This window comes from Dendrobium catenatum, unplaced genomic scaffold (assembly GCF_001605985.2).
Source record: "Dendrobium catenatum unplaced genomic scaffold, ASM160598v2 fragScaff_scaffold_946, whole genome shotgun sequence".
Classification (NCBI taxonomy): Eukaryota; Viridiplantae; Streptophyta; class Magnoliopsida; order Asparagales; family Orchidaceae; genus Dendrobium; species Dendrobium catenatum.
Window position 1 is genome coordinate 485,929 of NW_021319408.1, and position 13,148 is coordinate 499,076.

At 33.9% G+C, this 13,148-nt stretch overlaps 1 protein-coding gene across 1 annotated transcript; it reads right to left on the bottom strand.

Annotated features, from left to right (window-relative positions):
• Positions 1-652: 652 nt before the first annotated feature.
• LOC110095358 (aldehyde dehydrogenase family 3 member H1-like) lies at positions 653-11,250 on the bottom strand. Its single transcript, XM_028697501.1, has 10 exons — positions 10,931-11,250; positions 10,423-10,491; positions 10,220-10,316; positions 7,504-7,710; positions 2,960-3,075; positions 2,747-2,851; positions 2,489-2,661; positions 2,325-2,415; positions 2,022-2,171; positions 653-1,048 (listed from the first exon to the last, which is right to left on the bottom strand). Exons 1-10 carry the CDS (start codon positions 11,147-11,149, stop codon positions 809-811), a joined length of 1,467 nt encoding a protein of 488 aa, XP_028553334.1. The 5' UTR covers positions 11,150-11,250; the 3' UTR covers positions 653-808.
• Positions 11,251-13,148: the final 1,898 nt, after the last annotated feature.

The window sequence follows — 13,148 nt, forward strand, 5'->3', positions numbered from 1 at the left end:
CATTAATTTAAAGTAAGGAAAATAGTTAAAATGTTTATTTTTCTAAGGAAAAAAAAAATATTAGAGTGGGCCACCTTGAGCTCTTCCTGATTCTAATCCTGAGTATGTGAGATCAACTATATGAATCATTTTTCTTCATTGTATCGACATTTAAATCTAATAAAAAAATCATTTTTAATACTTGAAAATAACAAATTACACTAACTTAATTTAAAATTACTTAATATAACAAATTTAGGCAACAGAACAAATATATTTCACTGTTAGAGACTCATTGCGAGGAAAATTATAAAATAAACATAAAATGCACATTTGTATATATAAGTGCAACACAAGAGTTTATTGATTATCTATATATTCTACTCACCATATAAAAAAAAATAAAATTTTTAAATTTCTCACGATCAAAATTTGAAAGTTGAACCTCGTTGGCTAGAGAAATTATTCTGTGCGGAGTCCGGACGGGAATAACCGTTCAAATATGTGAATGTACACATTTATATATATATATAGTGTGTATCAAATTTGTGTGCACTCACAATCAGGACAATTCTTCCCATCCAGACTCCGCACAGAATAAAAGTTTATACATGAACACCCAGATCAGTCAACAATCAACAATACACTCCACGGATTTCTTTGACATAAAAGCTTGCAGTTCGAAAGACATGAAGTATATTTAACATAAAAAATAAAATAAAATTGTCTTACATATTCTGGTGTTGTTCATTAAGAATATAATTTAGAGCCTCTATATTTGTTGATGGAAGGACAAAAAGTTAAGATAAACAGTGATCCCGGTTAATAATCAAGACCTGGGCCATCCAAATAGAGCTAGAATCAGGCCAATAATGTCACCAGTAAGAAGAGCTCTCAAGAGCTTTTGTTTCCGGGGTGTATATGGTGGATATCTTGCAGATACTTCTCCACCAAAGCTCCTGTGCAGAACAGCCTTCTTGTGGCTGAAGCTATCAAATGAAAATTTTCCATGATATGAGCCCACTCCGCTCTCTCCTACTCCGCCAAATGGTAAATTTGGGTTTGCAAACTGAAGGAATTCAACCACAAATTGGTAAGAACTTAATCTGGAGGAAAATTAGTCACAGGCAGAGTGATAAATCAACAACAGCAATTAAGCAATGATTTTCTTCAAAATATTGTGCGAGTTTATTGTATCCGGAGGCGAATCAGAGCGCGTCACGTCATCCATTTTGTTGCGTGGCGCTGTGTACCGGGGTGACGTGAACACTCTAATTTGTCTTTGGATGATCTGATGTCGGCATAGAATAATCTATCATTCTTGTGAGAGTTTGTGTTCAAAATTATCTTAAACTTGGCTTGAAAAGCTCATGGTGCGATATATATGGTACAATTTAATTATGAAAACTATTTGGAGATTTGTGGTGATAGTGAAGGGATAGTCCCAATCCCGGAACTCACCGTCGACTCCACTAGGGTTGTAAAGGCGGCAATCCCCGCAGCACGAGCCTTATTATTTTTGCACACATATTCATATTCGACTATTCGTCTAATTAGAGTTTGTAGTTATGTTGTGGGTATCGCTTCTCTCATTTTGTACCTATTTTTGACATAGTGAATTCTCCTCATATGCTCATAATTTTTTTGCCCTTCTAAAATTTTCCAAATTGATGTGTCTGTTTCTTAATTTGCCCTTTAGTTGCCTAGTTAAACATTATTGTTTCAATTCTGTAATTGAATTGTCTTCATTTAGAATTTTAGATTAGTCTCCTGCGTTTTATCTACTATGCTGATTCACACCTATTAAAAAGTTGTGTAAATATGATCGCATTCAATAGAAGGCACGACAATACAATTGACATCTTCGGCTTCGTTTGGGATGACTTTCGTACTGCTTCTTAAAGCAGCTTTCTAGTACAAAAGTAAAAAATTGTGTACTCAAAAGCTGGTTCAAGAAGCAGTAAAAAAAACATCCCAAACGAAACTTTGGTTTGAATCCTTTTACAGACCGAGCATTTGCAAGAAGCAAATAAAATGCTTACATGCATGGTTGTGTCATTGATGAGAATTCCACCAGCAGAAACAGTTTTTACAAATCTTTCCTCAAATTTCTTGTTCCGGGAGAAGAGATAAGCAGCAAGAGGCTTTGGCTTTGAGTTAATCACATCAAAACAGTCCTCCAATTTGTCAACCTTTCCAAATCACAAATGAAAAACAGAGAAATATTACTAATGCAGTGACAATGGTATTATTCTATGCTCATCGAATGGTTTTTTTTTTTTTTGTACTGTTTAAGGGAAGAAAAAGGTAAATATAAATGTTTCATAATGAAAATAAATTCTTACTGTGATAATGGGAAGCAAAGGGCCAAAAATCTCCTCCTGCATTAACAAAGAATCATCTGGAACGTCTAACAAGAGAGTAGGAGCAATCTTTCTGTAATGCCAAAAGTGATTAGCTGCATAATTAGAAGTACTGCAATTCCAATTTAGGAAAAAAAAAAACTTACAGGAGCTTCTCATCTTTTTGTCCTCCATGAATGATCTTCCCTGAAACTTTCTCATCATCTAGGAGGCTACTTAGGCGTGCAAAATGATTGGAATTCACTACACGAGATATGTCTTCAGATTGCAGAGGATTCTCCCCATAAAAATTCTCAATAGAAACTTTTAGAGCATCAACCTATTAAATGGTAAATGAATGTAAGAGTCCAACTGTCCAAGATCAATAAGAGGGCTTAAAATCTTTAGTCTAAGAAAATTCTCACTAATTTTGGAGCGAATGATTTTGTTGTTATGATGTAATCTGGTGCCAGACAAGCTTGTCCATTATTGGATCCCCACTTGCCAACAACAATCCTTTTTGATGTAACCTAATTTTTTTTTTTTTAATATTATCACAATTTAAACAGTGATGTAAATTAACAAAATAAAAAAAATTATCTCTTTTTTTTTTCCTTTATGATTGCATTGAATATTACTTTTAAGTCAACATTGGAATCCACAACAACGGGACATTTTCCACCAAGTTCCAAAACCACAGGTGTTAAGTGCTTAGCAGCTGCAGACATAACAATCCGTCCAACTTTTGCATTTCCTGAAAAATTTTCAAACTACCTAAGTGACAGAAAGTCGAAACACATAGTAACCCAGAATAAAAGACTAAACAACTTAAGAAATATCTTCTGCAGTAAAAAAAATTCTGACAAAGGATAAAAAACGAAAACTAAAATGTAGATCAGAAGTAAAAGATAATCAAAATCAGTAAAATTTAAATGTATTTGTATTTAGCTATCCAAATAGAAGAACAGAAGATTTTCTCTTTCTAAGAGGAGAAAAGTTCATTGTATGTATGTATATATATATATATGATATGATATGATATGATATGATATGTTGCATATATGAGCAGGTGTGTTTGCAGCTTTGCTTGTTGACTACGACCCCCAAAAGCTGTGTAATCTATTAATCGTGTCATCAAGGAGATACTAACTTCATCATATCACAATGCTTGTATAGGATTTTTTTCGTTGAAGGCAGATAAACAAACCTTGCATTATTAAGCAAGGGTGGATCTTTGAAGAAGGTATTCTCATTCGCTCTACCTAAATAAGTCTACCTAAGAATAATGAAAAATAGGACAACAAGTTTTGTCATAACTCATTATCAAATGACAATGAAAAATCACTGTCAAGGGTTAGGGGAAAGAAAATAAAGTGATATTTAAGTTAAAAAAAGCCCATTTTAAAGAGGGGTTTATTGAGTTAAGATGAAATAATGGCAAGAGAGAAACGTAAAAGCATCAAATAGTTTATACTTTATATTATATCATGAACAGAAATTTCAACTACCCAAATTCTGGGTTCTACTCCTAAATCATTTAGCTAATTTCAAGAATCTTTAAGTATGTGATAGGAAATACTTGAGTTCGCAAGTAACCCTAAGGGAAATACTTGAGTTCGCAAGCAAAACTATCACTAATTGGTGAAAACAGCGAGAATAATGCAAAATATGGGTGAAATCTGCCCCAAAATGATGGATTGCAATACGATAATCAAAGCCAAATAAACACGAAAACAAGATACAAGGGATCCTCAATTCAAGAGGAGGATCATCTCTCCCAATCGCTAGACAAGGTAGTCTAGAGCCCAAGATGCCAAGGAACTTCAAGAGAAATCAAAATCAAGGGTGAACCCTAACCCTTCCCCAAAAGAAACTAATTAAAGACAAAGGGCTATTAAAAATTTCCTAAATAGCCCTCTAATTCAAAAATTCCCTCCCAACCAAATAAAATTAGCAAATGGGACCTCTAGGAGCATCTGCGCCGCTCCTCTCTCTCTTCTCTAGCTCTGCCCAGCTTGGGCCGCCTATTATAGGTAAGAACCGGTCCACTAGTGACTGGTACAACCGGCCCAGGAGGGGCTGGCCTAACAGTATGATGGTCAAATACTTATCCAATTGAGGACAATGAACTTTTTTCATTGATCCATGAGGAGAAAGGGGGAATTGATTTTGAGAACCATTAGTATCACGCCGCAACCTATGCTCCATAACTCGCTCTCATAGTTTTAAAGTATGACACATTAACTTAATTCTTCTATAATTCACACAATCTTATGCATCACCTTTATTCTTAAAAATAGGAATTAACACACACATTTTCCACTCATCTGATATCTTTTTAGTTTTCAAAATAGTATTAAAAAGTTTAGTATGTCAAGAAATTCCTTCATCTCCTAAGCATTTCCACACCTCTATTGGAATATCATAAGGTCCAACAGCTTTTCCACCCTTCATTTTCTTTAAAGCCTCTCTAACTTCGATTTTAGTATTTTACTAATACGCCGATAAAAATATAAATCTTTATTTTATAGCTTAACTTCAAAATTATCTTTGGGCGAATGAAAAAAAAAATCATTATCACACTTCTTTACTGCTTAACTATAATGAATAATATACTTTATCCTATTAAATTTAGATAATTGGATAGGAAAAATGCTTAATTTTATTGCACAATACTATCCTTATTTATACATCTATACAGGATAACTTGATAGAGAAACAAATCATTACAAAATCATGCATATATAATTGCTCTAATATAATCCTTCTTAAATCAACCAACTAAATATGGAAGGAGATCGACGTGATCTAGGTGAGCCTCCCACGGATTCCCATCTTAGCCATGGGATCAAAATGCCAAGGGACGACTGGGATTTAACAGATGAGTCTCCCATAGATTCTCATCCTAGCTGTGGGATAAAAATGCCAAGGGACGGCTAAGATTTAACATATCCTAATTCAATACATTGGTTTACAATCTCATTCTTCGATCAAAGCTTTCTCTCTCCTTTGCTTGTTGACTACAACCCCCAAAAGCTCTGTAATCCATTAATCATGTCATCAAGGAGATGCTAACTTCATCATATCACAATGATTGAATAGGATTTTTTCCGTTGAAGGCATATAAACAAAGCGTGCATTATTAAGCAAGGGTGGATCATTGAACATGGTATTCGCATTTGCTCTACCTAAATAAGTCTACCCAAGAATAATGAAAAATAGAACTACAAGTTTTGTCATAGCTCATTGTCAAATGACAATGAAAAATCACGGTCAAGGGTGCGGGAATGAAATAAAGTGGTGTTTCAATTAAAAAGAAAACCCATTTTGAATAGGAGTTTATTGAGTTAAGATGAGATAATGGCAAGAGAGAAACATGCAAGCGTCAAATAGTTTATATTAGATCATGAACATAAAGTTCAACTACCCATTATGGGTTCTACTCCTAAATAATTTCAAAAATCATTAAGTATGATGATCAAATACTTATCCAATTGAGGTTAGCGAACTTTTTTCATTGATCTATGAGGAGGGAGAGGGGGGAGATGGAGAAAGAGAGAAATGACTAATGAGGACAAACAATGCTAAGCTTTTGTTCAATGCCTGCCCAACAATGAAGAAGGGGTGCCACTACATAGGAATGAAAGAATGAGGCAACAAGACTGAAGTAATTCCTCTGTCTTGTAAGCATATATTCTCATACAAAAAATACAATTAACTTTCACTTTTATAAAATTTAAAGGTATCTACCGTCCCTTTAATCCAATCCAATGAAAAAAAAAGACAAGTTATAGCTTAACTTTAAAATTATTTTTGGTCGAATAAAAAAAAATCATTATCACACTTTTTTAATACCAAACTGTAATGAAAAATATAATTTATCCTAATTCAACACATTGGTTTACAATCTCGTTCTCCGATCAATGCGTTCCCTCTCCTCTTCCACTCTTCATTATACTCAATCTAGTCACACTTTTGTGATATATCTTTCTTTGGTGTCATTTGATCAATTCATTATAGGATGCAGACATATACATAGAAATTTGAACTAAGATGTTGAAGATCCATCACAGGATAAAAGATCTATCTATGATTGGATAAATTGCTAATCTTTTTTGCCTGTCGTTTTATTCCCCGCAATGGCACCTCTTCTCCAATATATAGCGGGCCCACCTTCTCCCCCCATGGGCGGATCCCCATATTAGTGAGGGGGGGGCAAATGCCCACCCTCAAAAATTTTTTTTTATAAATTTTAGAGGGTATTTTTTAGAATATTTTGGGTATTTTGCCCCCTCTAAAAAAAAATTTTTGTCATAATTTTATCAATCCTAATCATTTTTTTCCATCCCCTACCAAAAAAATTTTTTTGCCCACCCTAAAAAAAGAAGCTGGATCTGCCCCTGGACTCCCCCCCCCCCCGCAAAACCTACCCCCCTCCCCTCCCACCCCCCACACACACACACCTTAGAATGACAAGAAATAATTCATTATCCTTGATCAGATAGGTATCTAAGCATTGTATATAAAAGTCAAGAAATTAGTTAATTTATTTAAGATTACAAATTATTATTTAGATAGACTTTGTCTACATGATCTAAAACAAACTATTGGACACTCTTACTACTCCCTCCTGCCATGATCACATCCTAACTCAATAAAAAACTAGTTGAAATGGGTAATTTTCTGGCTTGTGACGCCTTTCTTTTAGTATGTTTGAGGGCCCTTTGCCCATTCTCTTGCTCCCTCTACTCTCTCCGCATATCCATTTAATTAATAGTTATATTCAAAAAACTGTAGGGGCGTGCTTTAGTTCAATAAATTATTCAATTATTTCCTTTGGACAGACTGTTGTAGAAGAAAAGGGCACAAACCATTAGCTATTAATGTCATGTAGTAAGTAACCATACCCACTTTAGTCATCTAATGGGACAATATAATTAATCAAACTAAATTCATAAAAATAAAATAATTGGAATAATATAAAAATATTGGGAAAATAAAATCAAGGAAAGTCTAAACGTTCATTAATTCAAACAAAAACCGGTATGCAGAGATTCTCACTGAATCCTCCTTGAAGAAGAAGAGGGTAAACTAATTAATAATCCTGTGTAAAACTGCTGCATTATTTCATATAATATGGAGAGTAATTTCAAATGCGTGTTGCAGATAATTATGCACTAACCTGTATAAATTATTTTATCAAACTTCTGCGCCAGAAGTGCAGTAGTTTCAGGAATAGACCCCTCAACAACTCTAATACAAGAACTATCAACATAGTCTGGTAATATAGTAGAAAACAAAGCTGATATGGACGGAGCAATTTCTGATGGCTTTAGAACAACAGCATTACCCGCTGCAATAGCTCCTATGACTGGATCAATAGATAGCACTGGAAAGAAGGAAATCAAACAAAATTTTTTAACATAACTACAGTGCTCCAATATACTGAATTACTCAATAAAAATAACAACTTCTAAGAAACATAACTGGTCTCTAAGAAATTCTTTGGACTACATTATTGACATAAATACAAAAAAAAAAAAATTTAAATTCAAAAAATGCATAGTTTAAGCAAAATGTGAATCTAAAATTAGGTCAAATGGACTAATTATTAGTAATTTACAATTCTGATTCCTTGCTAGTCAAGCAAAATGTGAATCTAAAATTAGGTCAAATGGAGATGAATTGCATTTTTGGTGATATTGGGGCCATTGGTGATGACAAAATAAGGGTTACAAGAATTTTTATTATGTTGAACCAACACCAAAAAAAAAAGGGTTACAAGAATAACTTTTTGAGGTGGGGTTGAGAGAGTAGCAGAATTGACTATCATGTTGGAGCTAGGGAGGCAGGGCAGAGTCTAACTGAAGGAAGGGATCCTTTTTCTTGGAAAGCCCGGAAATGTTACAACCTGACGAAAGTCTCCATGGATTGAAAAGAGCTTTTGACACCATCTGTGGCAGAAGGCACTAAGAAGCTAGCATTTTCCATCAAGTTTTCAGCCAACTCAAATAGTCTCCAATACAGTTGAAAAGATGTTAACGACATGCTGTGATTGGGAAGGAACTTATCCCAAGTTATAATTGGTCACTATGGAGAAAACAAGTGAGGGTCGAGCACTCGAGTTGTTCTACTTCTTGATGGTGAGAGGTTAATATAAAAATAAGATAATAGAGTAAAATAGGGAGACAAAACACAAGATTTTTAAGTGGCTTGACATTGTGGCCTCTAATTCAACCAATAAGAAAATCCGAGCTACCTAACAATTTCCAAGTCAGGATTGGGCCCCTCAAAGGCCTCATGTTGAATTCAACTGGCTATTAAAGGTGTGCATTTGGTCATGGTCTCATTGATTTACAAAATTGATAAACAAATTTATTTGGTTTCTAAAATTCAAAAAATCAAATTGATCAAACTATTTTCCAAGCCAAACTAAAGTGAATCAAAAACCAAAAACTAAAATTTAAAGAAAGTTAAAATTATAACAAATAATAGAACTAATAATTTAACAATGAGAAGTAAACAAATCAAATCAAATAAGATTGATTTGGGTCGGCTTTTCTAGTTTTATTCAAAAAATATACTACCCTATTGATTAGGGTTGGCAAGTTGATCGAAACAAAATTCAATTTTTAATGACTTTGATGAAGAGTACAAAATGAGATGTTATCCCCACATTAATTAAAAATATTAATAATCTACACGATGCATAAGAAAATGTTCTTAGGGGTGAATAAACCTTTGCAAACCCCCTCCATGGACCCCAACGCGATGAAATAAAATAAACAATCTTCTACTAGAACATGTGAAAGCACAAAAGTCAAATCCATATAAAAAAATTGTCTGCCATATTTTATTCAATGGTAGGTGAGAAATCAACATCTAGATTATGGGAGACTTATTCTTTTTTCTAGAAGCCAACTAGATGCAGGAAGATGCAGAGAACTTTCTTTTTAAAGAGTAAAAGGACAATGAAAAACTCTTTTAGTACTAAGAAGCTGAAATAATAATATCCTTTTTGTTTAATTAACACATGGAAACAGTATATATGAAGTTTGTTTAGACACTAATGTGCGGTCAAGAGAAGATTGCATGTGTTACGAAATTGGAGGAATAAGAAGCTTCTTCTTGGCTGCAAGAACAGCCTTTCTTGCAAGAGAGAGCGAAGGGCTCAGTTCGATGGATTTGCTCGTGGAGTGCAGGTAGCTGATCAGATCACAATACAGATAGTTCTTTGATCGTAAAATCGGATTAAGGTGGAGATTGTTGTATATTGGTCCGGTTGTATATTAGGTTGATCTGCAAGCTATCGCACTCCTTGTAAATATCTATAAATAGCATTGTAGTTGGTGTGAGAAAGGACCCCCTCTTGTAAGCTACTAAGGCCAAGGAATAAGAGATTCCTGTGTGCCTCCTCTATCCCTCTCCTCCCTTCCCTCTCTCTTTCTCTCTCTCTCTCTCTCTCTATCTCTCTCTCTATCTCTCTCTCTCTCTCTTCCAAGAAGCTAAAGAAAGGCTTCTTCTTCCTCACTCAAGGAACAACAGATTGTAATCCCGCATCTAGAATATTTATGGGGCCATTTTTCAAAGATACCAACGTTGGCACTAATTTACTGATTCCCCAATAGCCATAATATGAAATGGGGTGTCAGAATTATGCATGTTAGAAGCATTTAATGCTATGCTGGATCCACAGCAACTAAGAGAATACAATAAAACAGTCAAATTAGCATTTCAACTTGTCATATAAAATTTAAAAGAAATATGAACATATGACCAGGAAATAAGAACAGCGCAAGCTACTGTCAAAACTAATAGAATCAGACAGCATGAAAGGTTATCATTTCATAAACAATTTGATTTGATTTAGATATTAAAAAGTGGAGCAATTCACATACAAAAGGGATAATTCCAAGCAGAAATAACCAGCACAACACCGAGGGGCTCTGGTACAATCTCTGCCGATGAGGGGAAGGCCGTTAGCATACTTGACACCTAAATTATTTTCGAATCTAGTCAGTCATGCTTCATTAAGAATCAAATGCGCAAATAAAAGCCACAGCTTTCTTTCTATTTAAAAACACTAGCACTTTCGTGTTACCTTCTCAGGTTTCATCCAGCGCTTCAATTCCTTTAAAGCCAATCCACATGAAGACTTCGCCAAGGAAATCTGCAGTAAGAAAAACAGTGTGAGGAGGATTCAAACAGACAAAACTAAGGGTTAAAGATTAGAAAACAAAAAATTCCGACTAATTATTTAACAGGATCCGATGATGGCAAACAACTACGGCAGTTAGTAGAATCGAACGTCCTTTTCGCATCTCGAGATACAGCAACAAACGCAACTAGTGACTCAAATTATTTGAGAAACCGATCTAGGAAAATAGAATATGTGCCAAAAAGATCAATTATATTGCTCTGATCACAGAAAATTACCCTTTAAGTCATTTTCCAAAATGGAATAGAGAGAGATAAGTAGCCCAAAACCCAAAAACAAAACCTACAATCCATGATAAAAACCTTCGTCCTTATCAAAATAAATCCCTTCTAAAAAAGAAAAAAAGATTAAAACGAAAAAGTAAAGGTGAAGAGAAGAAGTCCAATCCCACCTCGTGGACAAAAGACTCAAGCTTTGGCTTCGATAGATCAGCTTCGAGAGCTTCCATGATGTTTTCCTCCTTCTCATCGATCATCCTAATGATGCCCTTCAACTGAGCCGCCCTCCATTCATAGCTCCTCGTTTTCCCTGACGCAAAGCTCTCTCGCAGCCCCATCACCACCTCGCCGGCGCTCTCTTCGCCGACGGATCGTTGACTTTGTTTGCCCATCTCTTCTCGCTGAAGGAATTACAGAGATTGGATGGAACAAAAGAGGAAGAAAACAGAAAGAAGAGCACAAGTTCGGATTTCAAACCGAAACTTCTTATATGGCCTGGGCCGTTATACTCATTCTATTTGTTCTGAAGGATGAATCATTAATACTAAGAATTAGAGCCGCGGAGGCTTTTTATATTGGCGTGGTCTTAGGCTTGCGATAGCTATGTCAGTCTATTCACCTTGGAGAGAAACTCCACGCGTAGGACTGCAAATTCATAAAGAAGCTCGATTTATGAATCGTTTTGACTTTTGATGACAATTTGTTAGTGATAATTTAATTAATTAATCTGATAAATTTAAATATTTTAATAAGTATTCAATTAATGAATGAATAAATTTTAATAGGTTATTATTTGATCTTTTTTTATGATATAAGTTATGAACAAATTCATCCCATTAAGATTCAAACATTTTATTTAATATGTGATTACATAAAATTTTATTATTTTCTTTTTTTTTATAAACACAAGATGCATATTAGTGCTCATGAAAATGTTTATTTATTGAACAATTTATTTAATTAAAATTTTATTTTTTAGCTCAATATATTATAGACTTGATAAAGATTGTTTAGCTAACTAATTGCTTATTAATAGACTTTTTTTGTAACGGGGGTATCTACTGCTGCCACCCCCTTTAGGAGGTGCTTGGCGGCGTAACTAATCTCTTGCCGAGCCTACCAGCAACCAGCCCCACAGTTGCAAGACCAGCAATTATTTTCTCCCCCACTTAAAGGGCTGCGCCACAGGAGAGAGAATTCAAACATGGGTTGGTGGGTTAGACATATTAGTTAGTTAACAAGTCGAGTTCAAATTGAATTATAACATATATAATTTTAAATGAATCGAACAAACCATACTATAAATAGTTAAATTAAATTGAGTTCTAACAAATAAGCTTAAGCCCAAACAAGATACTGTCAAACTCTACTTAGTTCATCTGTCGATGAAAATGAGTTGTGGCGTATAGTTGTAAATGATTATTATTTTAAGAATTTGCGTCGTATATTTATCATACTTCATTCGTTAAGAAAATAGGAAATCTGACGGCGTTACGTGAGAGGAGGAAATATGAAAATAATACTAACGTCATTTGTGTTCAGGGTTACCGTTAGACTCATAGCGTCTGTTTACTTTTCATTTCTTTGAGTTCACGTTAAAATTTTTGGAAAAAGCTTTTGCTTTGTTTTTCCCAAAAAAAAAAACTTTCCCCAAAAAAAGTTTTTACTTTGTTTAGCAAATAGATTTGTGCCGACTATGGTTTCGCATCGGATGACTTTTTTTATTATTTTTAATAAAAAAAATTTAGTTAAAAGAATTTTTATATTAAAATTTTATTTTAAAAACAAGAAGAAATTCATCTCAAATTAGGATAACTTTCTTACTGTTTCTAAAGGCAGCTTTATAATATAAAAATATTTTACATTAGAAATTTTTGTATTAATAAGTTTCTTTTAAAAACAATACTAAAATTATCCCAAATAAAATCTAAGCCTAAGAGTTACCTAAAATTTATTCAAATGAGACATCCATAAAGAGGCAACTTGATTTACCAAATGCACATGTGCCATTTGACATGATGATTTTTTTTAATAAAAAAATATTTTTTCTTAAACATTTTCACTTTATAAGTCCAATAATATATATATATATATATATGAGAAATTATGTTCGAAAACTTATTTCAAATTCAAATACCGCGGTTTTGGACTATGGTTTGAAGTCTATTATGATCAACATTAGTTTAAGTAATATTTGAATAAAGATCATACAATATTCAAACCACATTGTGGCAAGGTTTGAACATTAATTCTTGTATAGATCAAACAAGTATTGAATATATATTAATATACATTTGAAGATGATTAGAAGATAAGTTTGAATCATAATTGAAGATTGTTCGACTATGGCATGAAGATTTGCTGATCAAAGTTTCAAGATTGATCAATTAT